At 36.0% G+C, this 27065-nt stretch overlaps 1 protein-coding gene across 1 annotated transcript in view; it reads left to right on the top strand.

The window, feature by feature from the left end:
* Window positions 1–27065, top strand: part of FAF1 (Fas (TNFRSF6) associated factor 1) — a 548275-nt gene that overhangs the window by 249509 nt on the left and 271701 nt on the right. Inside the window, exon 8 of the mRNA XM_006879662.1 lies at window positions 683–769. Within this exon, the coding sequence (XP_006879724.1) occupies window positions 683–769 (87 nt within the window). The remainder of the gene's footprint in view (window positions 1–682; window positions 770–27065) is intronic.

Here is a 27065-nt window from a genome sequence, read left to right as displayed (position 1 = left end):
TATATATTATGTTTTGTTTTGGTTTTTATTTTATTATTTGTGTGTGTGTGTGCTGTCAAATCAGATCTGACTGATACAGGAGGAGATTTTCCCCTCCTTCCTCAACAGAACATCTGGTGGATTCGAACCGTGCGCCTCTGGGATTGCAGTGCAACTTCTTGCCACTAGGCCACCAGAGCTCCCCTATATTATGTTTTTATGTATTTAAACATACATCAAAATATTAAGAAAATGTAAGGTTCTTCCTCTTTGCATTTCCCTAGCTACCACCTTTTTCTCTCCCACATGGGAACTGAAAATTATATTTCTTTCAGTCATTGCACATTTTAAGTTATCTTAAAAATTAAAAAAGAGAAAGAATAAAAATTGACCATCGTAATCCGTCCTAGATGAACTCCTGGAGATTCTTGACTGAAAAGAAACTTGAAGTTAGCAAGAAGTTTAATAATGATGGAAAAGGGTAAGAAGGAGAGAATAAGGAGTGTTTCTTGAAACATTATTTCATCTATCCTTCATTGAAAATCATGCTTTTAAATTTACCTTATGTTTGTTTCTCTGATTTATGATTCCTTAACGTCAAATTCTAATTTTTGCTGTATTAGAAAACAGAGGGAAAAAATCAATGTGTGTCAAATAAATAATGTAGAAGTCTATTTTAATTGTGCTGTCTCTTTCTCACTAGGTAAAGAGAAATGTGTATGACCTTACAAGTATTCCTGTTCGCCATCAATTATGGGAGGGTTGGCCAGCTTCTGCCACTGATGACTCAGTAAGTGACAGTTTTTCATTTAATATCATGCTCCCTTACAGTTTTAATAGACTGTGATTGTGAGCAGAACCAGATGTTTTGAATGTACTGTCAAATAATTGTTGTGAATGTAAAACCAAGTAACATAATAATAAAACATTTAATGATATGATTCCCTTTCGAAACAGACATCATCATGACTTGCAAATTAGCATTCTGTCATTATTGTTATTTTTATCTGTGACAGGAACTTGGTTTTTTGCAACAAAAAAATATTTTCTTCTAAGTAGCTACACTAGAATCTACTTAATTTTTTTTAAAATGAGTTCTCGTAGTAGACTAATCTTTTAAAAATAGGTACGTTTCCCATATAATGTTAATAACCTTTTCTTTTATAATATGCCTATAATTTTAACTATTTAAAATTCATTGAGGGGAAAGAAACTAGCATTTTAAATTATAATTTAATTATTTAAATGATTTTATAATTTTTATTTATTTAAATAAATGAAATAATAAAATTACTTGTTATTTTATAAAATTATTATTTGAAAATTAGTTCCCATAGTAGACTGATCTTTTAAAAATAGGTAGGTTTTCTATATACTACTAATAACACTTTGTTTTATAATATACCTATACTTTTAACAGTTGTAAAATTCAGTGAGGCGGGAAAAATCATTGAGGGGAAGAAAGGATTAAACCTGCCATTTTTATGTGGTAGTGTATTAATTTTTAATGATTTTTCCATTGTAAATTGTAACACCTTTCTTCTCTCTTCTCAGTTCCATTCTACAGCCAAGATAGTAAATCTTATTCCACTTTGACCCATCATCTTGATTGTTCTAATTAGTTAACCTTTTAAAAAAATAAATAACTTTTGAGTATCCTAAGGCTAAATGCAATTTTTCAAATGATTAAGACCACAAAAAAATTAGATCTTTGCAAACATACTAACAAATATTCATAGAATGATAATGGACAAAAATGTAATTAGCTTTTCCTCTATTCTAGTAAATATTCTGGTTTTGTCTAGATAATATGCACTTCTCCCCTTTTATTGCCATCACTCCACAAATGAATACTTTGTGGAAGAAATAAATTTAGATAAATTGATTATGTAGATGATGTTTTTAGTCTAATTTATCTGTGATCTGAGATTATACCTTTGGCAAATAATATTTGGATTATGAAATTTCAAATAATAAAAAAAGAGCAAAACTTAAAAATTAGCACTATCAAAGTCATTTGTGCAGCCACTTACATTTTTTTAATACAATATTCATTTTATACAAATTTACTTAAAAAATTCATTTTTCACACTGGATCTTTCCCATTTCTTTTACCCACTCCTCTCTCCACTCATCAAATTGTGCAGCCCTATGATTACCACCTCCCACCCCTCCGCCCATCCTAACCCCTTTGCGTCCCCCATCTTCACCTGTCTGCTCCCCCCTCCCCCTTGGATCCTTATACACATTCTACGATAATGGTCTTATACAGTATTTGTCTGTATAGGACTGAGTTAGTGCACTTAGCATAATGCTCTCCATTCCCTCCCAAGTTAGGTAGTAATTTACAAAATTATTGTACCTGCATGCTACATAGTAATCCATTGTGTGAATGTACCATAATTTCTTAATCCATTCAATTGTGGTTGTCATTTGGGCTGTTTCCATGTCCTTGCAACTGTGAGTAACGCTGCTGTGAATATTTGGTGTGCAAGTCTGTGTTTGTGCCTCAGTTTCATTTTCTCAGGGTATATTCCAAGCAGTTGAGGAACCAGTCCTTGGAGCGGGACATCCATGTCTGGGAGAGTGGAGGGACAGCACAAGAGAGGATTATCCTCAATGAGATGGATCGATTCAGTGATTGGGGTAATGGGAGTAGATGTGTCACAGATAGTGAGGTTGGCACCAGATAGAGCAGGGTTTAGGGCTCTTGTACATAGGGTCACTATGAGTCGCAAGCGACTCGACGACATATTAACAGCAACATTTCAAGCAGTGGAATGAATGAATCGTATCGACTTTCTGTTTCCTCTTTTTGAGGATGTACCAAACTCTCTTATAGAGTGTACCATTTTACAATCCCACCAACAGTTCCCATCTTGTCACATTCTCTCCAACATTTATTGCTTGCTGTCCTGTTAACTTTGCTACTTCTAATGGGATGAAATGGTAATCTCATTGTGGTTTTGAGTTGCATCTTTCTTAATGCCAGTGATTTTGAGCATTTTTTCATTAGTCTGTTGGCCATCTGAATATCATCCTCTGTATAAATTCTTTTCCTATCTTTTGCCCATTTTGTAATTGTGCTTTTTCCTGTGGAGGCCTTGTGGGATTCTCTAAACTTTTGATATGAGACCCTTGTCTGAAATGGTTTTGCTAAATGTTTTTCCCAGACAATACGTTGTCTTTTCACTCTGTTGGGAAAAGATTTTCATGCACACAGGGATTTAATGTTTAGATGGTCTCATTCATCAATTTTATCCTCTCCAGAGTGTGCCTTTCTGGCTGTATTTGACAGTCTATACCATAGACTAGACTGTCTAAGCTTGATCCCAGTTTGTCTCTAATTAACTTTATGGTTTTGGTTTTAGTCCTAGGTCTCTGATCCACCCTGAGTTGATTTTTGTGTATGGTGCGTGATGTGAATCCTGTTTCAGCTTTGTGCAGGTAGCCAACTAAACAAAAAATCTGTTATACCTAGTGGACCAATTTAGTAGTGTGGGAGGATACAAGATTAAAGACAGAAGTCAGTGGGAAGAAAAAAAAAAAGTCAGTGGGATTCCTCTGCAGTAACAAAGAGAACCAAAAAGGCAGTACCATTTACAAAATGGTATAATTTGCCAGCCACAAAGTGAGATATTTGGGAGGACCATAACTAGAGCCACAAAAGACCTGCATAAAAAAACCCTGCAGAACATTTCTGCAAGACACAGAGACCTAAAGAAATGGAAAAGCTTGCCCTTTACATGGATAGGAAGACTCAATATTCTGAAAATTACAACCCTACCAAAAGCAATCTACATATTCAATGCAATCCCAATACAGATACCATATTCATTTTTCAAGAAGATCTAATTTATTTGGTGAGGAAAGATACCTTGAATAAGCAAAGCACTTAATGAAAAGCAAAAATGAAGTGGGAGACATAGCACCCTGATCTCAAAACCTATTACACAGTGATAGTAACCAAAACAACATGTTACTAGTACAAGGACAGGCACATAGACCAATGCAACAGAATTGAGAACTCAGAAATTAACCCAGTTCTCTATTGTCAACTGATATTCAACAAGGAGATAAAACCTATCAAATGGGAAAATCACAGTCTCTTCAACAAATGGTGTTGGCAAAACTGGACTACTAACTGCAGAAAGCTGAAGCGGGATCCACATCTCACGCCATATCAGCTCATGTTGGATCAGAGACGTGGGAGTAGAGCTCAAAACTTATATTTATTCTTAAAAAACTGATTTTATCATTGTTAAAATGATATTTTAGTTGTTGTTAGATGCCATAGAGTCTAGAAGTGCTCCATAGGATTTTTTTAGTATGTAATTTATTTTTTTTTAAGTTTGTTTTCAGTGAGTTACTGCATGAGTTAACACTACCAGCCTTTTGGTTAACTATTTGATCATTGTGCAATTGTAAGAATTCTCGCCCAGTTGACTATGACTAAGAAATAGAGAAGGACCCTTGATATCACAGTATTGAGGCTACCACTCAGAAGTCAGTTGTTTTAACCACTGCCCATTACATATGAGAAAAATGTGACAGCCTACATCTTCTATGATTATAGTTTTTGAAACTCTCCTATTTTACTGTTGTCCTCAGAACCAATCCCTAGAAAGTCAGAAATGGCCTCCAAGCTCCTTTACCTAAGTAGGAATTATCTTCTAATTCCAGCACTGTTCATACTGCTTGTATTGTTTCACGTTGCATTACTGAAGGATGCTATGTGCAGAATAATGAATAATCTAGGAACCATTACAAAAAGATGAGGGTTGCAGACTGGAGTATTCTTGGGGTGGGGGTGCGGATGTGCAGGGTCGGGGAGGGGATTGTGTACCAATGAAGGAGTTTGTCTTTTGCTTTTCAAGGACAGGAGCAAACTGGGGGTGGGGTAGGTGGTGAGAAAAGTGCAACAATGAATGAATGGAATTCCAAAATCTCTGTACATGTTCATTGAAATTAATAATAATAAAAATTTTTAAAATAAAAAAAAAAGAAGATGGAAGGAGTACACAGAGTCTCTGTACCAAGTCTCTACAGTGTTAAAGAGCAATGATGTCAGTCTGTAGACTAATGTGTACCTGATTTGAGCCGTGGTCGTCTTAATTACTTGCTAAGCATCAGCGAGCTAGACAGTGACTAAGAATGATGAAAGAAGAATTGATACCTTTGAGTTGTAGTGTTGGAGAAGAGTCTTGAAAATACTATGGACTGCCAAGAGAACAAACAGGTCTATCTTCCTGAAGGTGAAAAGAACATGCTCCTTGGACTCAAGAATTTTTTGAAACTCCATCTCACATACTTTGGGCACATGGCCAAGTAGGTGTATAGTCCTGTCCTTAGAAAAGCATATCATACTTGGAAGGGTTAAGGGTCAGCACAAGAGAGAAAGATTTCCAGATGAAATGGGTTGACATAGTAATGGGGAAATGGGTGAATACAAGTTGAAAGTAGTGAAATGGGCTCAAGATAGGGCAAGCATCAGAGTTATTATAGAAAGGGTCTCTATGAATTATAGTTGATTTGATGGCATATTACACCACCAGGAGCATTTATCCTACTCTAGTACAGGGCCCAAAATCTATTGAATCGCTGTCACAGAGATCTCACAGAACCATACTGTAACCATACATAACCATAGTTATGGAGAGTATTAGAGAAGTTAATAGGTTATAGTTTAGCATGGCTACAGGATTCATTTCCTTAGTCCAACAACTTCCCAAGCATGCTCACAGGCCCTTCCTCCTGTAGACTCACAGCGTAAGTCATAGGCCTCCAGCATGCTTGTACAAAGGCTCCTGGCTCTGACACAATGGGGAGGTACTTTCCGGTCAACTTTGTCTCATGTCGGTCTCTCCTATGGCTGATACTGCTCTTGTGTAGATCCTTACCCGAATGTAGCAAGTATCTCTGAACCTGAAGGAAATGCACTACAATCACTCCTTTGCTGGTGGTGAGATTCTCACCTTTGTTACTAAATTCACTCAGTCTAACTTTGTGAAATGAGAAACAAAATAATTTAATTATTAGATACCCTATTTCATGTTCCATAACTATATCTTGGAATTAGCTTGATAGCAATAGGTTGCTGTTTGTTGTTTTTGTTGGGATGATGAATTTGATAGAAAATATATGAAATTTGGTTTTGCAAAAATAATGTTTATAAATGATACTTGCATTATGAAGACAGAAGTTACTAGCATTGCTTTAACAATTTCCTGCAAAAATATAATAGCATTAGTAAAGAAAATAAGATCTAATAATGCCACAGTGTTTTTGAATCTCACTTCCCTTAATATTTTGTACCATTATTTTGAGGATTGGCAACAATATATATACAGTTTTAGAGTTTTAGTAGATAATAAAAAGGAGTATTATGATTAAAAGTAAGATACTTCTGAAAATGAGGATGATGAAGAATTGACTAGTTTATATTAAATAACATAGATGGTGAGATTTGCTTCAAAATAACTTTTGGGGGAGGAGAGAATCAGTGGGAATATATAAATCCAGATTGGCCATCTATGATCACTTAATGGTGATGGGTAAATACATCTTTTAAAATTATTACACTGTTCTTTCAGCTTTTAAATTTGCTTTTAGACATCTGTTAAAAAACTAAAAGCAAAAATAGTTGGTCTAAGAACTAGGACATAGGTAACACAGAAAGTCCAAAGATGTGTGGCTTCATAGATCTGGAAAATGTAATTACTCTTGGACCTCACATTTCTATGAAATCGGGCCTTCTGACCAGTTCATCCAACTTCTGTCATGATTGGTGAAGTGAAACTAAAACAGACTCACATTTGTAAAATGTGGATGAATCAGAATGATAATTGTAATAGAAAAAATTACACATCAAAACTCTCCTAGAAAAAAATCTGCTGAGAAAACAAGGACAGCATGTGGGTTGCATAGCAACCAAATCTCTTGACCAGCAGAATTGAAAACAGCAGCATCCTCTTCAAATATGGCACCACTCGGAGTTTGTGTTTGCTTCCACATCTCTCACAGTAACACCAGTCTCCCACATCAGGCTCCAGAAGGAGCTACTTGCGTGTCTTCCAGGTCTCCCATTCCATAGCATTGTCCCATAATTTTTTCCATTCTGGTTAAATTTAATTTCACAAAATTTTTAGAATGTCTCTTCTTTCCAATTTCACTCTGGAGGTTATGACTAAACTGGTTTAAACCTGTTTAAAGCTGTGACAGAAATAGGCTTATGAAGTACAAGTTATAAGAGGCAAATGGTAATGAAGTAAGGGGAAAAAATTTGGTTGCATAGTCCTTTATGCCAATATATTTAATTATGTTTACAGTTTTTTAAAAAATAATATTTAATAAATTTCAATAAAATTTTTATTTTATACTGGTTTACTTACAAAGTTCGTATGCATTGTTTTTCACATCAGACTTTTCCCATTTCCTTTACCTCAGCCTATCAGATTTTGCGACCCTGTGATTACCATCCTTGAAAAAAGTCTTTTCTGTGGGTCATCTTTAATGTATTTTTGGAACATAGAGTGGATTTTTTGGTGTGTTTTTTTTTTCTCTCTCTCTTTTTAAACCAAAGCGCTATAATGCTGTTTCTTTAGGAAAATAAGAATACTGAGAACTCACATGCTATCTAGTGCCCTATCTAAATCACAGGAAAGACTAGAGGGAATCCCCATTAAGAAGCTTGATTCTTTTGCCTCATTATTCATATTTGCACCTTGTCCTAAAACCTGTGAAGTGGTGCCTACCCACACCTCCCCAGAGCAAATGTTGCCACATTTGCAGGATGTTGCCTTGAGCTGTATGATTTGATACAACAAAGATGTTTAGGGCCAAGCTGCTTTAAATTGGTGCCATACCAGATCTGCTAGCTCCAGTGCTTGAGTTCTGGCAAAAATGGCTTTTATAACTGTAGTCTTCTGAAGAGGTTCTATCCAAATAAATGCCATAAAACCTTTCTTTCATTTAGGTCTGTATATAACTCAGAAAGTGGTGTTTGTAATCTACACTGTTACAGGCGGTAGTGTTTTATATTGTTGAAATCACTCAAGTGGAGGCATCTGCTACAAAACAAGATAATCTTCACAGCTTAGGGCATGAATTGAGTACAGCTGAGAAATGTCAGCTGTGTAAACAGCCTGAAATGTGTTACCAACAAAAATATAATTAATTTCTTTCCAAGACAATGTGCCATAACTTAGCCCTTAAAATGGTTTAACTTTCAGAGAAAGCACCTGAACATTTTCTTCTTGGTGCCAAAGTAGAGGATTGATTATAAAGGTCATTAAAGTGCACCTAGAGCTAGCTTAAGTCAGTAACTTAAATATGTATGTGTTTGAATATATAGACGTTTATGATGACAATAATTTCCGTGAATTATGGAAACATCTTTGATCAAGAAAATAATTTATTTAAGGTGATGGAAATGTTCTAAAATTAAGATTGTGTTAATGGTTACATAACTGTACGTTTATATCATTAAACTATACTGAAATTAGTGAATGCAGTGGTATGTAATTATAGTAAACACAACATTAATGAAGAATTAGACTGATACTTTTCATTACATTTTTATGTTCATGAGAAATATTTTTTAATAACGTAAGAGATCTTCAGGGTAGTTTTCACTAACCTTTTTCTTACCGACAGAACTCAGAAATAGACTTCTTATAGTATAATTAGATTCTTGTATAATTTTGTTTGTAATAAGATTGGTAGACTGCTCTTTAGACATTTGCATTCTACTCACAGAAGCCAACAGTCACTTAAGGCATTGTTGGGCCTTCTCCCTTCACTGGTAAAATATTGTCCTTATTTAGCTGTAGTCTAATGGTTTATGGGATACTGTATGAATTGTCAATAACTCTTTCAGTTCCTTTTACACTCTTTCACAAGGGAAATAGCTATCTAAAGCTTTACCAGTAGGGGAATGTTTTCATGCTGTGACAGTTCAACTGTGAGAACACGGAGTTGCAAGTAGATGAAATCTCATTTTACACTTTTAGCAGGAGCGCTCTTGGTTTTCAGAGAGGAGAAATCATTTTAACACTGCGAATCACATATAGACAGCTCATTATATTGCAGATAAGTTGATTATATGTAATTTTAAAAATTCTAGATTTAATACAAGGGAGTAATTTTTTCTTGGGTGCCATTTTTATAGTTTCTTTTGAGATTATTAACGGTCTTTTGCAATTCCACATTTGGATAAGAAATGCTAACTCAAATGTTGAGAAGTCAGTAACTTTAAAGTTATATTGTGTATTTGTTAGCAGTCAGAAAGTTACTATGCAATATTTTCACACTGAAAATGTGATATTAGTAATAGATAATTGTAAAATAACTTTTTATAAAAATAAAATACATAATACTCCTCCCTTCTTTTTAATAGAAGAATTTATGCCTGAAGGTGTGTCATCTGCTTTGATACTTTTGTTGGGGTGCTGATTTCTTCTGTAACTTTTCTCTGATGGGTTTAGCAGTGTTAAATTATGAACTTTCTCCGAAGACAGGGCTTTCTGATTTTTATGGGAGGGTCTGAGTGAAGACTTACTACTTAACACATAAAACACTATAGTAACCAACTAAACTCATAAGCCTACACTATTTCTTTTCTGAAGGATAGCTTTCTTGTTCACGGATACATTTATTTATATTTTTAAAGTCCAATACAAATACTTTAAACTTCACTCACTCATCTTTAATGGCAACCTAATAGTGCTTATTTATGTACAGATTTTTATGTTGACATACAGGGCTCTTGTGGTTTTTTGTTTTGTTTGCTTTACCTTTTTTTGTCTCAAACTTTCCCTCCAAGTTTACTTTACCATACTGGGCAAGAGTATATACTCAGTAAATATTTGTTAAGTGACTGACTGACAGATCTTAACGTTTTTCAGCTCAGTCGCCATCTTGCTGTTCATTAAATATACTGGGTCTCTCTTCTTGTAGCATTACTCTTATTTATTGCTACTAATTAAATTAGGATTATCTATAAAAAGGATCTCATCTATGCCATCTTCTCAAACTCCTATAAATTTGTTTATATTTATTCTATTTAAATTGCAGTACTGAAGGATTCTATGGGCAAAAGCAGAAAGCAGTAAAAGAGAATTAAAACGCAGTCACTGTACCAAAAAATCATTGTTTGACACTGAACCACTTCAGAAAGCAACATATCATCAACAATCAGTGATAACACAGGACGAAATCCAAGATGAACAGCACAACTTGCCAAAAAAAAAAAAAGAAAGACGCCAGAAATTGATGAACTACCATTTGAAATGTGTTTGAATGAACACGTGCAGCCCTGATGGGATCACTAGCATATGGCAGGAAAATTGGAAGAGATCCATATTCTCATTCCCACTGAATGCAATTCAACAGAGTACAGAAATTATTGAACGTCATTATTATCACATGCATATTCTCATTCCCACTGAATGCAATTTGACAGAGTACAGAAATTTTTGAACAATGTCATTATTATCACATGCAAGTAAAATCTTGCTGAAGGTTATTCAGAAATGGCTCATACATTGACAGAGAACTGCTAGAATTTGAAGCTGAATTCAGAAGAGGGAATGGCACAAAGGATATCAATGGATATCAGATGGATCTTGGCTGAAAATAGAGAATAACAAAGATTCTTGCTTGTGTTTTATTGATTATGCAAAGGCATTTTACTATGGGTCATAACAAATTATGAGTAACATTGAGAAGAATGTGAATCTTAGAAGATTTAATTGTTCTTGTTTGAGCCCTATCGATAGACCCAAGAATCAGTTGTCCAAACAGAACAAAATCAACAAAGCATGGTTTAAAATAGGGACAAGTGTTCATCAGCGTTGTATACTCTCTTGTTTCCTTTTCAGTCAGTATGCTGAGCAAATCGTTCAAGAAACTATACTTTGTATGAAGAAGAAAGTGGCATTAGGATTGGAGGAAGAACTCAGCCTACAATAGCCTTCCCTTGGACCAAATGATGATGATTTGGGACACTTGTTGCAGAAGATCAAAGAGTATGAGAAGATCAAATTCAGTTTTAAGTTACATTTCAACAACAGGAAAGCAAAAATTCTCACCCCTGAACTAATAGGCACCATCATGAGAGATGGAGAAAAGATTAAAGTTGTCAAGGATTCTATTTTACTTGAACTCAATCAGCACTCATAGTAGTCCAGAAAGCAAAAGATGTATTGCAGTTAGGGTCTTCTCCAAAGTGCTTAAGAACAAGGATGCCAATTTAAACCCTAAGGTGCTCCTGATCGAAGGTATTTTCATTTGCTCCCTATGCATCTGAAAGGACAACAGTGGGTAATGGCAACGAAAGAAGATGAACTGTTGTGTTGGAAAACGGTACTGATTATGTCATGATTCGCCAACAAGTCTGTTTAGAAGGAAGTATAACTAAAAGATTGTGAAATGTGTCTCAACTGTTTTGGGCATCTTGTCAGGAGGAGCTCCTCCTTGGAAAAAACATCATTCTAAGAAAGATTCAGAGAGAGGAAGCCTCTCCTATGTGGGAGATCATGAGGATGGCGCAAAATAGGGCACACTTTTGCTCTTCATTTCATAGTGCTGCGATGAGTGTAGTTGATTTGATGCCACATAACAGCAACAACATTCTTCTATTTTACAGTCTTTACATTTTTGCTTATTTTAGTTCATTTGACCTGGTATTCCTCCTGTCTGGATCAATAAGTAATCACATGTACTTTCTGACCTTACAGTGGGATATCAGAAGTTTTAAATCATATGGAAGGAGACTCCCTGTCTTTACCTGTGAAGCAGCTGGTGGATTCAGACTGCCTGTTTTGCATTGGCAGCTCAACTCTGTATTCACTTGGCTACAGACTTCTGAGGTAACTACAGGCAACTTAATTAACCTGAGTATCAATCTCTTTTATTGTAGAACAAGAGCCACAGATTATTGTAAAGATTAAAAGAGTTCTCAATTAAAAGAATAGTTACTATGAGACCCTTTGTGAAATTTGAAATAGTCAATACTTGAAGAATGTCTAACATGGATAAATTCTTGCAATTTTCTCATCAATGTCACTTCTTAACATTTGTGGAACAACTTTACAGGCTAATACTATACTGTCTCATAAAGTTGCAAAGATCCCATACTAGAAACTACAGAGTCTATTGGATGATAGATATATAACCAACAGTGACATAAAATAAAATACATAAAATAGAGGGAAAACCTAATTTTGTTAACAGATGGGGATGATTTAAAAAAAAGCCATCTCAAAGAAATAAATTTTTATTTGTATACTTCTTTTTCTTCCTTTTAGAAATTTTATTTTTTTTAGAAATTTTTTTAATGGTGAGAAAAAATTATATTTAGAATTAGTCACCTGGACTCAGTTTAATGATCCCAGTTTTGTTGGCAATAGCCAAAGCATCATAATCAGAAGCAAGTCAACCATAGAACTTTTTGTCTCCATTAGGCCTTATCAAGATGTTGACCTTGGCTCCATGTCATACGAATTCTTTACAGCTTATTTGATTTGGTGCTTGTTGGCCTTGACATCCACAGTGAACACAAATACGTTGTTATCTTCCATCTTCTTCATGGGTGACTCAGTGATCAGAGAAAACTTGATGATGGCATAGAGGTCAAGCTTGTTTCTCCTGGGGCCACTCCTCTGTGGCTATTTGGGTGGCCTTCGGAGTTTTAGAGTCTTAGGCCACAGAAGGTGAGTACTGTGCGTATCTTCTTTTTCTTTATTTTGTATGCTTACAAATAAAAATGTGTTTCTTTTTTGTGGATGCCCTTCAGGACTGCCTTGGCCTTTAATGCCTTTGCTGACTTAAGTTTTGGGAGAGGCAGGGACTTCCTTTTTTTGTTTATAATGTCATCTTTGTGTAAAGGCTCATGCAAAACAATGGTAGGATCTTCTGTTTGGAATTTAATAATGCATATGATTATGGTAATGGCGTAGTGACAGGAAGCTGTGCTACAATCCCGAAGGCAGACAGTTTGAGGCCAGCAGCTGCTCCACAGAAGGTGGATGGGGAATCTCCACCCTTATTATTAACTGACTCTGAAAACCTGTCAGAGGAGTCAGCTGTTGGTCATTTCCTACTCTTCAGTACACAAAAACATGGTAATGGCAATTTTTTTGACAGGTTGTTTTCTTTCTAATATAATAAATTATAAAAACTGCTACTTTAATGGTAAATGTTGTTGTTGTTATGTGCCATCAAGTCACTTGCAACTCATAGTGACTCTATGTACAAGAGCCCTAAACCCTGCTCTATCCTGTGCCAACCTCACCATCTCCGACACACTCCCACTACCCCAATCACAGAACCGATCCATCTCATCAAGGGACTTCCTTTCCTGTGCTGTCCCTCCACTCTCCCAAGCATGATGTCCCTCTCCAAGGACCAGTCCCTCCTTGCAACATGCCCAAAGTATGTCAAAGCTTCAGAATCCTTGACTCCAAGGAGCAGCCTGGCTTCACCCTCTCTAGGACAAACCTGTTTGTTCTCCTAGCAGTCTGTGATATATTCAGCACTCTTCTCCAGCACCACAGCGAGGAGGAATGTGGCATCAGGATTGGTGGAAGAGTCATCAACAACCTATGTTATGCAGATGATACAACCTTGCTTGCTGCAACTAAGGAGGACCTGAAGTGCTTGCTGCAGAAGGTCAAGGACTGAAGCCTTCAATATGTATTGAAGCTCAACATCAAGAAAACAAAGATTCTCACCACTGGGCCAATTGGCAGCATCAGTACAGATGGTGAAGAGATTGAGATTGGTAACAGTTTTAGTGTGCTTGGCTCCACAGTCAACACTCTTGGTACCAGCATCAAGAGACGAATTGTATTGGGAAAGTCAGCTATCGGGGGAACCTCTCCAGAGTACTGAAGAGCGATGATGTCAGGGTAGAAACCAAGATGTGCCTGTTATGGGTTATAGTCTTTGCAGTTACGTGCTATGCATCTGAGAGTTGGACAGTGACTAGGGATGATAGAAACAGAATGATTAACATGAGAAATAAATATCAAATCATTGGAACAGCTTCATTGTAGTCAAGTCTGTAAGTGTGTTTTTCTGTGAGAGGTAGAGAGAGAGAAACCAAGCAAGCTGATCAACTCAAGGTCATGGAATATAGATATTGGTATTATTTGTATAACAAGTTTTTTGTAAAGTAGCTTAAGGTAGTAGATTAAACCATATAAAATTATATTTCCATAAGAAAGCATAAAATAAGGGAGCTCTGGTAGCCTAGTGGCAAGAAGCTGCACTGCAATCTCAGAGGCACATGGTTCAAATCCACCAGATACACTGCTAGAGAAGGAGGAGCAATCTCCTCCTGTACCAGTCAGACCCGATTTGATGGTACACACACACAATGTAATAAAAAATTTTTAAAAAAAAGAAAGCATATAATAGAGTTAAATATCTCATTTCATAAGGTTTTATATAATTTGTAAAGATTATGATTATGCAGGGGTCCTCATTAAGGTTATCTGCCCAAAGCCTACTGATTCTGTTTTTATAAACAGTATTGTACCACAGTTTTGCCTATTTGTTGATGTATTGTACAGAACTGATTTTGTACTTTAAAAGCAAGTTTGTGTAGTTTAAACACAATATCTAATCCTTTACACACACACACAACCTTCCAAACTTCTGGTTAAACACTGATATTTAATAGACATTCTGTTAACATCAACTCGTTTTTTTCACAATCAACTGAAATCAAACTTCTCCAATTCATAGTGACCCTCTAGGACAGATTAGGACAGACCCAAAAGGAAATAGTGACCCTATAAAACTATGGAAACGATAGTATTTTCAAGGGAGCAACATGCCAAATCTTTCTTCCCCCAAGTTGCTGCTAGGCTTGAAGCACAAATTTTTCAGTTGGCAGTTAGCACTTAACCAGTTGCTACCAGGGTGCCTCTTTCCCTTGAGTAAGCACATTTTTTATATCACACACACATGCAGAATCGAAGCATTCTTTGAATAACTTCAAGGTCATCTTATGCTATTTAAATTACTTTGTTAGCCTGTCCTGGGTAAGGTAGATTCAGGCAATCATTGGACATGTTCACTGGCTTTTTCTTTATTTGGCAAGGTCATGGATAATGTTGCTGCTGAAGGTGGCTAGACTCAGTAGCTTCAGAAGGTTCATTGACCTTGTCAACATGTAGAGTCTTTTACAAATAACACAGGCAGAGACTAAAGGCAAAGACTTAAACAGACAGGAAGAACAGCTTTGAAAGCAGTAGGGGAAAAGTTTGAGTTTAAAAGGCATGAAAAGTTATAAAATTAATAGAAGCTCTACAAAGAGAGTTTAGGAAGGTGGATTTACTCAGTAAATACTAGAGAGAACACATAGAAGCCGGACAGTGCCCAATAGGAAACCTACAAGTATTAAATCTAAAATTGTAGATCTTGATTTCACTTTAATAAATCCTAAACCTATGGACTCTCAGCTCCCAGAGGGATAAATTCTCTGGGAATTACTCACCTTTTTGAACAACTAGAAGATTGAATGCAATACAGAAACACTTGTTTTCAGATTTTGGAGACCAGATATGGGACTGTGATCCCTACGTGTATGGAAAAATGAATTGAGACATATATGATGGTCTTATTTTCCATCTGAAGGAAATTTCTGGATCTCAGAGCATTAAATAAAGGGAAACTAATATAGAACCTGGCAGTTTTTTACTAAATTGAGTAAACACATTTTATATAGTTCTAGAGGACCAAAACAGCTGTCATTTTCAAAGTAGAGTACCAAACATTGATAGAGCTCCAGAAACTACATGCCGTTTTTCACCTCCCTATCAGCTTTAATAGTTACTACAGGAAATGCATGAAACATTCAGGAAAGATCCAAGAAATCTCGCAGCTTACCCGAGTGGATAAACTAGTCCTAGAATGAAGAATACTTTAGGAAATTAAAAACAAGCAAACGAACAAACTTGAAAACAATCATCAAAAGGAAGAAGCTGATGAACTGCCCCTATGAACATAGTCCAGCATCCAGTCAAATATTATTAAACAGGCAGAAAACACTACAATAGCATTAAAACTTGGCCCATAACTAGGAGAGAGATGTGTCAAAAGAAACAGAATGATTTAGAAAATGAAATAATATAACTAATATTAAAATGTGCCCAAGGACTTAAACAACAAAATGAGGAGAGAAAGGATATTTAAGATAGAACCAAGTATCATTTCTAGAGGTAAAAAAAAGTAAAGAAAAAAAAAACTGCGAGGAAATGCTACAGTAAAAGATTTCCACAGAGATGTCAGTGAGCAGCTTGAGAAGGCAAAGCAGAGTATTAAAAGGAAACAAGCAAAGAGCTTGGAATTTGAAAACTTAATGGGAGAGAATGCGCCTGGGGAAGAAGAGAATTTAGCGTTTCTCTCTCTGAAAGAACTGAAGAACATTGTAAATGTTGAGTTGCAATTCTGAAAGATTCTATGGGGAAAATCTTGAATGATGCAGGAAGCTTCAAAGGAAAATAGAAGGAATAAACAGTCACTAACACCGTGACACTGATGTGTCAAATGCGATAATGGTTACCCATGGTGGACAGCGTTTGGTGGAACTCCATTACTTGCAGGCAAGAGTGGCATCCACTTCGAAATAGCTTGCCTCCAGAAACACTCTGAACTTGGAGAAACAATGAAAGTTACGCAGGTGTTCAGGTCTTTCTTCATAGGGTCACTATGAGTCATCTGCAACTCAGTGGCACTTAACAACAGCACTACCAAAAAGAATTCAGTCAACGTTGAACCATTTTAGAAAGTAGCATGGAATGAAGAACCAGTGATAATGAAGAGAGAACAACTGAAATTACATTGAAAGCATTGCCATGAAAATAATGCCCTATGGATGGATGGAATCCCAATTAAGGTGTTAACACACAAATACAGCTTTGTTAGAGAGCACTGTTGGCCTAGTGGCAAGAACGTGCATTGGAATCCCAAAAGCACACAGTTCAAATCTTTCAGCCACTCTATGGGAGAAGAATGGGGAATCTTTTCCTGTGTCATTAACTGCCTCTGAAAACCAACCAGAGGTTTAGCTGTGGATCAGTTCCATCTTGACCATATACAACAACAACAGCCTTTATTAACTCTGGTGGCCTAGTGATAAGAAGTTGCTCTGGAATCCTAATTACATCAAGTTTGGATCCTCCATCAGATCCACGGGAGAAGAATAGACATTCTCTTCTTTTGTGATTTACTGCTTCTTAACACCTGCTGGAGATAGCTGTCATTGATTCCAACCTTAAGTCACGCAGCTACCAACATTTGTGAGGTAATTTTGGAGATAGCTACCTGGCTAGTTTACTGGGGAATGATCCATATTTGTCTCACTCCAAAAAAAAAAGCAGAATCAGAGGAAGACCCATCAGCAACCTGTTATCCCTATGATACAGTTTGCTCGTAGAAAAGTGTAGAAGATTTAAAGGACTCACTGGGGGGGGGGGGCAAATAGATCAATGACTACAGCCTAGAAAATTAATTACACCTCACCATCAAGGAGACACAAAACTTCACCACTGGAACATCAAGACTGGTAATAGCATGATAGATGGAGATAGATTGAAGTAGATAATTTTGTTTTACTTGGATTCACAGTCCGTTCCCATTCATGGTCGTGGTGGTGTTATGTACCATCAAGTCGCCTGTGACTCATAACAACCCTCTGTTAAACAGCCTTAAATCCTGCTCTATCCTGTGCCTGTCTCTGACATACTCCCATTGCCCCAGTTACTGAATAAATTCATCTCCTCAAGGATCTTCCTCTTTTGCGCTTTTTCCCTTCACCTTCCCAAGCATGATGTCCCTCTCCATGGACTGGTCCCACCTTGCCACATGTCCAAAGTATGTCAGACAAAGCCTCAGAATCCTTGCCTTCAAGGAGCAGCCTGGTCTCACTATTTCTAGGATGAACCTGTTCTAGCAGTCCCTGGTATTCAATACTCTTCTCTAGCACCATAGCTCAAAGGCATCAATTCTCCTATTATCTCTAGTCATTCAAAAGAATAAAAATGCATGCTGTGTTGAACAAATATACTACTGTAGTGTTCCTTTTTCTATATAGCAACAATATTGATATAAAGAAGTTATTCAACCATTTAATATATTAGCTTTTTAATAGCTTTCTCTCAATGAAGCTATAGGTCTGTTACTAAGCAGAATGCTCATTTCCATGAGTTTTACCTAATTTTATATTGGTAGTCCAAGCTAGTATTATAACAGAAAACAAAACAAAGCACGTTAGGAAATTTTACATGCAAAATTCATACATATTGTGGTTCACATATATACATTGTGGTTCATATTCCCCTATTCACATTGTGTCATTTTTGTGTTGTTCTTGTTAGGTGCTCTTGAGTCAAGAACGATTCACAGTGTTGTTGTTCTTGTTAGGTGCTGTTGAGTCTAGAATGATTCACAGCGACCCTATTAACACCAGATCTGGACCCTGTGCCATCCTCAACTTCTTGACCCACAAGAGCTCATTGTGGCAGTTGCCTTGTCAGTCCACCTAGTTGAGGGTCTTCCTCTCCTTTGTTGACCCTCTCTTCTTCCAAGCACCAGGCCCCTTTCCAAGGATTAGCCCCTTCCAGCAGCATGCCCAAGGTATATGAGGCTTTGCCTCCAAAGAGCACTCCAGCTACACTCTCTCCAAGAAATATTTGTTCTTTTAGCAGTCCATAGGATGCTCAGTGCTCTTCTCCAACACCACTACTCTAAGGCATAAATTCTTCTGTCATCCCTATTCATTGTCCAGCCCTCAGATGTCTAGCAAGTGGTTAGAAAATCCACGGCCTTAATCAGGTGCATCTTAGTCCACAAACTGAGGTCATTACTCCTCAATAATTTAGAGAGGTCCCTAAGTGCAGACTTTCCCAGTGCAATACCTTTCCTGATTTCCTGACTGCTAGTACCATGGATGTTTATTGTGTATGCAACTAAGATGAAGTTGTTGACAGTGTCAGTCTCTTCTCCATACACCATGATGTTGACTATCAGTTTAGTGGTAAGAATCTTTTCTTTCTGGACATTGAGATGCCATCCATATTGAAGACTGCATATTTTGATCTTCTGTAACAAATTCTTCAAGTCCTCTTCAGTTTCATCAAGCAAGGTCGTACCATCTACATAATACAGGTTTAATGATGAGTGTCTCTCTGATCATAATGGTACATTCCTCTTCATAGAGTCCAGCTTCTCAAGTAATTTGCTTGGCACACTGAATGGATAGGTATGGAGAGATAATACAAATCTTAATGCACCCCCTCTTGTATTTTAAACTATGCAGTGTTTCCCTACAGTTTGCACAACAGCCTCATGTTCCATGTATAGGTTTTGCATGAGTACAATTAAGTGCTCTGGGATTCCCATTCAATGTCAGCCACAACTTGTGATAATCCACACAGTCAAATGCTTTTGCATAGGTAATACAGCACAAACAGACATTCTTCTTGTATTCATTACTTTTAGCCAGGATTCGTCTGACATCAGCAGTGATATCCCTGGTGCCATGGCCGCCTCTAAATCCTGCTTGAACTTTTGGCAGTTCTAGCCATTTTTTTTTATTTTATTTTTTTTATTTTATTTTATTATTTTTATGTGCGTGTACCGTCAAATCAGATCTGACTGGTACAGGAGGAGATTGCCCCTCCTTCCCCGGCAGAGCATCTGGTGGATTCGAACCGTGCACCTCTGGGATTGTAGTTGCAGCTTCTTGCCACTAGGCCACCAGAGCTCCCCTAGTTCTAGCCATTTTTGAATGATCTTCAGCAGTATTTTGCTTGCATATATATCAGTGATATTGTTCGATAGTTTCTACATTCTTTGGATCTCCTTTCTTGGAGATGGGAATATGGACCTCTTTCTTTCCACTGGCAGACAGCTGTCCTCCAAATTTCCTGGCATAGACTGGTTAGTGCATCCAAGGCTACATCTGTTAAACAAGTCAATTGGTTATACCTTTGATTCCTGGCACCTTTTTTTTTGCTAGTGCCTTCAATGCAGTTTCCACTTCCTCCTTCATTACCATTAGCTCGTGCTCATTATGATACTTCTTAAAATTCCTCAGTGACACTGAAAACCAGTTCTTCCTGGTACATTGATTCTGTGTATTCCCTATATCTTCTTTTATGTGTTCTAGATTGTTTAATATATTGCCCATAGCATCTTTCAGTATTGTGACTCAAGGTTTACGTTTGTTGTTCTGTTCTCTCAGCTTGAGAAATGTAAAGCTAGTTCTTCCTTTTTAATCTCCATTTCCATCTCTCTGTACATTCCATTATGATACTTTGTTCGCTCGAGCTTCCATTTAAAAATTTTCTGTTTTGCTCTTTTACTTCAGCATGCTTTCCCTTTGTTTTGGATTCTTGACACTCTAGTTCCATTTTCAGAGTCTCTTTTGACATCCATTTCAGTTTTTTCTTTCCTCTGTCTTTGTACTGATGTTTTGCTCTCTTCAGTTGGTGGTATTTAATGCCTCAGACGTATTCTTAAGATTAAATTGAAATTCAGATATACTAGATTCACCGTCCTATCTTGGTTCCAGTGGTCTTATTTTCATTTTCTCTAGTCTCAATTTGAACTTGCATATGAGTAATTGATGGTCTGACCCACAGCCTAGATTTGACTGCCAATATTGAGCAACTCCAATGATTTCTTCCACAGATGTAATCAATCTGATCCCTATGCCCATCAGGTGAAATCTCTGTGTAAAGCCATCATTTTTTTCTTTCAGAAAAGGTATTTGCAATGAATAAATCACTGAAAATACAAAATTCAATCTTTTTGTTTCCAGCCTCATTTCTGTCACCAAGCCTATATTTTCCAACTACTATTCTTTTTTTTCACTATTTCCAAATTTTGCATTCCAGTCACCAGTCATCATTACCACGTCTTGATTCCGTGTGTGGTCAGTTTTGGACTGCAAGATTTGGTAACAATTCTCAGTTTCTTCCTGTTTGGGAAGGGTAGCTGGTCAGCGAAGGAGAGGAAGACCTTCACCAGGTGGATTGACATGGTGACTTGCTGCAATTGCCTCTTGTGAGTCGGAAAGTGTCAGGGTGGCGCAGGACAGGATTAGGTTCAGATCTTTTATTTATTGGGTTGCTATGAGTTGTACTCAACTCAGTGGCACCTAATAACAACAAGCCCACCAGAGTACACCTACTTAGAGTTTTCTATATGGATCCTTAACTGTAGTGAAAAATGAGAAGGAGAGAGTCAGTATTCAACTGTAACTCTGTCCTTTGATACTTTCTCTTATGCCTTGTTTCTTAGTTATCTGTTGGTTCTTAGAATAGTTTCGCTTTAAAAATAGCTAATCCATCCCCCCCCCATTATTGTATTTATATTGATTCAATCATTTGCCCTGAATGAGATTGTAAAACTAGATGAAGGGAGTGGAAAAGAGGGAAGGGTAGAAATACCTAAGATAGTAGAGTTGAATTGGTGAATAGCGGGGCACAGAATCTGAAAGAGTCAATGGGGACTTGAAAAGATAGGGCATAGATCAATAGTAATTGATTATATAAAATACAATGCACTTGAAAAAAAAAAAAAGAAAAAAAAATACAATGCATGTGAATGATTATATGATGCACAGTGTAATGAAAGATTGTATAAAACACACAAAGGGTGAGGATGGGTTGGGGAAGGGAACAGTAACCATAGAGTCACACAATTTGATGGGTGTAGGGAGGGGTAAGTTAAGGAAATGGGAAAGATCCAGTGTGAAAAACAATGTATACAAACTTATCATGTAAACTAGTATAAAAGCAATTATTAAATAAACCAAAACAAAATGCAGCATATATTAATGACACACAATATATACAAATTATTGTATGCAAACCAATTTTAAAAAAGAACTGCTTGGACTTTCCAAAATAGTTATCTATTCCATACTTTAATATTGGATCTAAATTTGTAATGATATGACACCTGATATATTATTTTGACCTCTGTCATCTAGTGCAGCAGCTAAGAGTTATGCATAAACTTGAAGAATATAAGAAAGACATTACATTATAAACCCTTATAATTTTATTAACATCTTGATATATGATGTTCATATTGTCAGAATACCAGTATTACAGGTGTGCTAAGTACAGATTCCAGCGTAAGGAGGTAAGATAATAAAAGCAAAAATAATAGCTGAATATTTAGTAACTAGGCTTTGTAATATTACTACTTTGTGTAGCAATGAATAAAGCAGTTACAATTTTCTGCTTTCATGGAATTTATATTGGTGAAGAGATGGAGAAAGGAACCAGGTAATAAACATGGTAAACAAGTAAAATATATATTAGATTGTGTGTTCAAATAGATTTTGTCATAGTTAAATAATGACTGAAAATACTAGCTCTCTCCAATATTATTTTCAATTCTTAATTTTATTCTTCTAATTGATAAATGATACAGCTTTTCAACATATTGCATTTACCCTGAAGGTTTTTCATCCTCTCAACTGAATGACCAATTTTTAATTGAAACTGCCAAATGTAAAATGTATTGGTTTGCCTCATCCTGAGTGTTTACTGAACAATGCTTGAAGCAATATTTGAAAATATAGCATCAAACACTATTCATTATAGGAAATCCTAGTCTTGCCAAAGAGTCATCATTCTTATTTAAATGGTGCAATACATTTATACTAAATATTGGTTGCTTCATCTATTTTGCTTTGGGTATCTGTTTTTACTCAGTACTCCAGATAGGGTTAGGTGATAAATCTCCTTTTCTATAGTGATAGGCTTTCATATCTTTGTTTATGTAAGTTTCCATATTGTGTTACTTGAATTATCTTATTTTTATCTTTCTTACAGATTAGCTACTTGACAAATTTGAGTTTTCCACAATTGACTAGGACATTGACTGAAGTAATTTTCATCCTTTATATGAACTTTCTGTTTGAAGTGTAAAAATTTTTCAACAAAAGTCAGAAATGAGGACCAAAAATTTGCTTCCCCTTTCCCTTAATCTGTTGGATCAGTAACTTCTAGTATATAATTTAAAAGTTTCCAAAAAAAAAAAAAGTTTCACCATTTTGTTCTGATTTTTATGTAAGTATATTTTTAAATATTAACCATTTTATCAGTGTAACAGAAGATAAGGATTAATACTTTGCTTATACACATTATTCTGCACATACTACTAGATATCGATATGATTTTTATTTTTTAGATAATATATGCATCCTCATATGTGAGCCAGGTATTACAAAGCTTGCAAAGAATCTTTTTAATACTTAATTTTACATTTTTCTCCCCTTTTTTGTTGTAAATTTTCTTCCTCTCCCAGCCCACCCAACAATGCACCCCTTCTACATTACTGTCATATGTATAATTCCTAATCATATATTCCTTTCCGACAGTTCTTCCCCTCCTCTGTTCTACTGCAGTGTTCTTTATTTATTCACTCTTTTCCATTTTCTGCCCGCCTTCCCACTGTCAACTCGCATCTTCGATCCTATTTTATATAACAGTTGTCTTACATAGTATTTGTGCTTTTGTGACTGAAATATTTCACTCAGCATAATATCCTCCAGGCTCCACCATGTTGTGTAATGCTTTATGAGTACATGATTTTTTCATGTTACATAATATTCCATTGTGTGTATGTACCTAGTGTTTCTATCCATCTGTTTGTTGATGGGCAACTTGGATTGCTTCCACCCCTTTGCTATTGTGAATAACGCAGCAATAAATATGGGTGTACATACATCTGTTTGAGTCATGGCTCTTGTTTCTTTAGGGTATATTCCCAGTAGTGGAATTTCTGGGTCAAATGGAATTTCTATTTCTAACTTTCTGAGAAAGTGTGAGATGGTCATCTTTCATGGCTGTACCATTTTACACTGCCACCAGCAGTAAATAAGAGTTCTAGTCTCTCCACAACTTCGCCAACATTTGTTCTTTGTTGTCCTATTAAACTTTGCTATTGCTGCTGGTGTGAGATGATAGCTTGTTGTTGTTTTAGAATTACTCTTTATAGTAATATTTACTATGGAAAACAGTTATTCACTATCATCTTAATTTTTTCCCATTAATTTAGAGTACCCTTTTTTGCTCGGCATCTTGTATGATGAGTATTGGAGTCATTTATTTGCTTCTTCGTGGCTTGGTGGCTAGAAAATTCTAATCTACCAGCTTCTGTGCTGGGAAAATGATGAGCAGTCTCTCCCCAATCTATAGCCTCATTAAAAAACCTTAAGTACAGTATTTCAGTATCACTTCTTTTCTCTGTATACTTTCTAAGAACTCGTTGTGAGTAGGAAGGAAATCTTACTTAACCTTTGTTTTTTGGGTTTTTATTATAGATTCTGACAGAAAGTAAACAGTAAATATTTCTTGTATTATTAAAAGTAGTGTTAGAAAGTCAAGTGATTGGCTTCAAAGTGTAATGAATAACCGCTGCTAACCTGAATCTCTTGTACATATCATTGCTTTCTTCCGAGTACCCCTGCCCTTTCTCAAAAAGCCAGGCTTTTTATTCCATTTCTTAGAAAGGTCTTGTTGGGCCCCTTGTATCTGACCCTATTCTGTAACTGAGAAATGGAAGATTGTTTATAATACACACAGGCTTCACTTAATCTCTGACATTTGTGTTTTCTAGTTAGTATGCTGTCTATTACATTTTAACGGCTATAACATATGTGATAAGATTCTTTAATAAGTAATTTTCTTGATCAATGGAAATATGAGCCAGGAAGAGTGGTGGCATAGCTTGTTTAAGTTGTGCTTTTAAACCCTAGGGTTTTAGATATAATCAATTGCCTATGTTTCTCTAGTTGAGATAGACAGTGAAGATAGCCTCTTATCCTGTTTGGAGCTAAAGTAGGTCTTCTGGCATTTTTTTGATGTACCAAAAAATAGAAGTGCTTACAACTGTGCATGTTTGAGTAAATTCTTAAAAATTTTCTAAGAAAATATTACACGTACACTTAAATATAAATAGCTATTTAAGTTCAAGGCTCTTAATTGTCAAATCAATTGCTGTATCTCTCTGATAATAACGTGGCATACTATACTATTCTACCCATAGAATATTAAGGTATTTTTTAATAAATAAAGTTTATTTTTGTTTTGGGTTTTGTTTGTGTTTTTTTTTTTAGTAAACATCCTCAAGCAATTGTTGATACTTATTTTTCCCACAGGCAATGAAAGTCTTTCTGTTCTTTTATTGTATGCTTGTTGACAATTGTGATCAACACAGAATAAACTACTTTACAGTTTATTACTTTCAAAGTACAAATTTGAATGATGTGGATTCAGATGTATAAAAGAGATAAAATTACCGACAGCTTTGAGTGGCAGTTACATATCAAACCTCACGGGGGTTTGACAGGCAACGAATATCGTTATTAGACGCTTTTTCCATAATTGCTGACATTTATCCAGTGTTTCACAGTATTTGCTAATGTATTAATGCAGTCAATCTCTGAGAGGCTGCACATGCCTTTTTAGCCCTGGCTTTTATGGGATTCTGAAATTCATAGACCCACAGATACTTATTCCCTGCTGGTTGCCGTAGTGACAGAGCTCAGAGATAAGCCAAGACAGAGCCCTTTTGTGATTGCTTTTCAGGTGACATTCAGCGGCAGCTTGAGTAGAGTGTCCTTTTATAGTTCCTGTAATTCAGAAAATGATAACAGCTTTTTGCTGCTTAGAAGAGAAGTCTGTGGACTGCTCCCAGTGGGATTTCAGTTTGCTGTGCCACTTCATACCAACACCAGCCTGATAAAGTTCTTATTATTGTGGAGATTTCAAAGTGCAAGGGGACTGAATTAATTATGACAGGTTAGAAAATACAAGACTGATACTACAAATAAAACTTTGAAGAACTAATACATGTTCCCCACCCATATGTAACAAGTAATTCAAACATTTGAATCTATTAATGACAATATGTTTAGGTATTCTACTTGCTTAATATCTTCTAAATTTCTGTTGAACCACATTCTCTCTATCCCATCTTAGTTCAGTGTCAGAATTTTATCTTGTACTCTGTGTCATTTTCTCATAGGAAACAACTGTTTTTGTATTTTATTCTTTAAAGCTCCTGTAGCTTTATTTATTTCTTGTGTCAAATTTATTATCATTTCATTCCACAATTTTAACAGGGCAGGAATTTTAAAAATCAATGTTGTATAGGTAAATAATAACTTTTATAAAGTGCTTCAGAATGGGAAGACATGATCTTTGATGCACTGATGCAGAGGACCCTTCAAGAAATAACTGGAAATCCCAGAATTCTGTCTGGAAGAAAATATAGAAATCAAAAGGAGAATTACCTTGAGATTTTTTAAATTGAGAGAGTGAATAGTCTTAATTATTTAAGAAGACTACTCGAACAACCAAAGGATATTTTTGGAAACCTCCCAAACTCTAAAACCACCATCTTTGCAGTTGATTTTATTTACAAAGAACCAAAATGGGGAAGAGGGAGAACATTAATAAGCATCTGTAATGGGATTATACAAATCTACAGAGAGGTATAAAATACTGAGATTCTTTACTTCTAAAATTCAAGGTAGCTCAGATGGCATAGTTATTCTGCTAACCCAAAGAACATGCCTTGCTGGTGACTCAAATCCACAAAAAGCTCCTCGGGATAAAATTGGACAATCTCTTCCCTTGCAGTTTACAACCAGATAAAACCAATGGACTGTGAGTCATTTCTAATTTGAGAGCAATGAGACAGGGACTAAAATTCAATAGTGTAGTCCATCATTAAATAGTAGATAAATAGAGTGAACTGATTAGAAAAGTACTTGAGAATCTGAAAAGATAGGTGAAAAAGAATACATGTGGTTTCTGATTTTTTAATTGCTAGTGAACTGTACTAGGTGAAGAAGCACATGAATATCACATTAATAAGAGCTCAGAAAAGCAGTTTGGTCTAAAAAAAGCATTGAATCTGTTATTTTGGATTTGATGTGGAACTGAAAAGCTGACTCTCTGATTTGTGTTCATTTTTTCCTAATCTTTTTTTTGGTCTCCAGTAGAACACTTGTTAACTCTTAAAAAACTAACTTTGTAATTCATACA

The sequence above is a fragment of the Elephantulus edwardii genome, unplaced genomic scaffold, assembly GCF_000299155.1.
Source record: "Elephantulus edwardii isolate Elephantulus edwardi_28Jun2011 unplaced genomic scaffold, EleEdw1.0 scaffold00005, whole genome shotgun sequence".
Taxonomy (NCBI): Eukaryota; Metazoa; Chordata; class Mammalia; order Macroscelidea; family Macroscelididae; genus Elephantulus; species Elephantulus edwardii.
The sequence above is the reverse complement of the archived record's forward strand: the minus strand, read 5'-3'. Positions and strand labels throughout refer to the sequence as shown.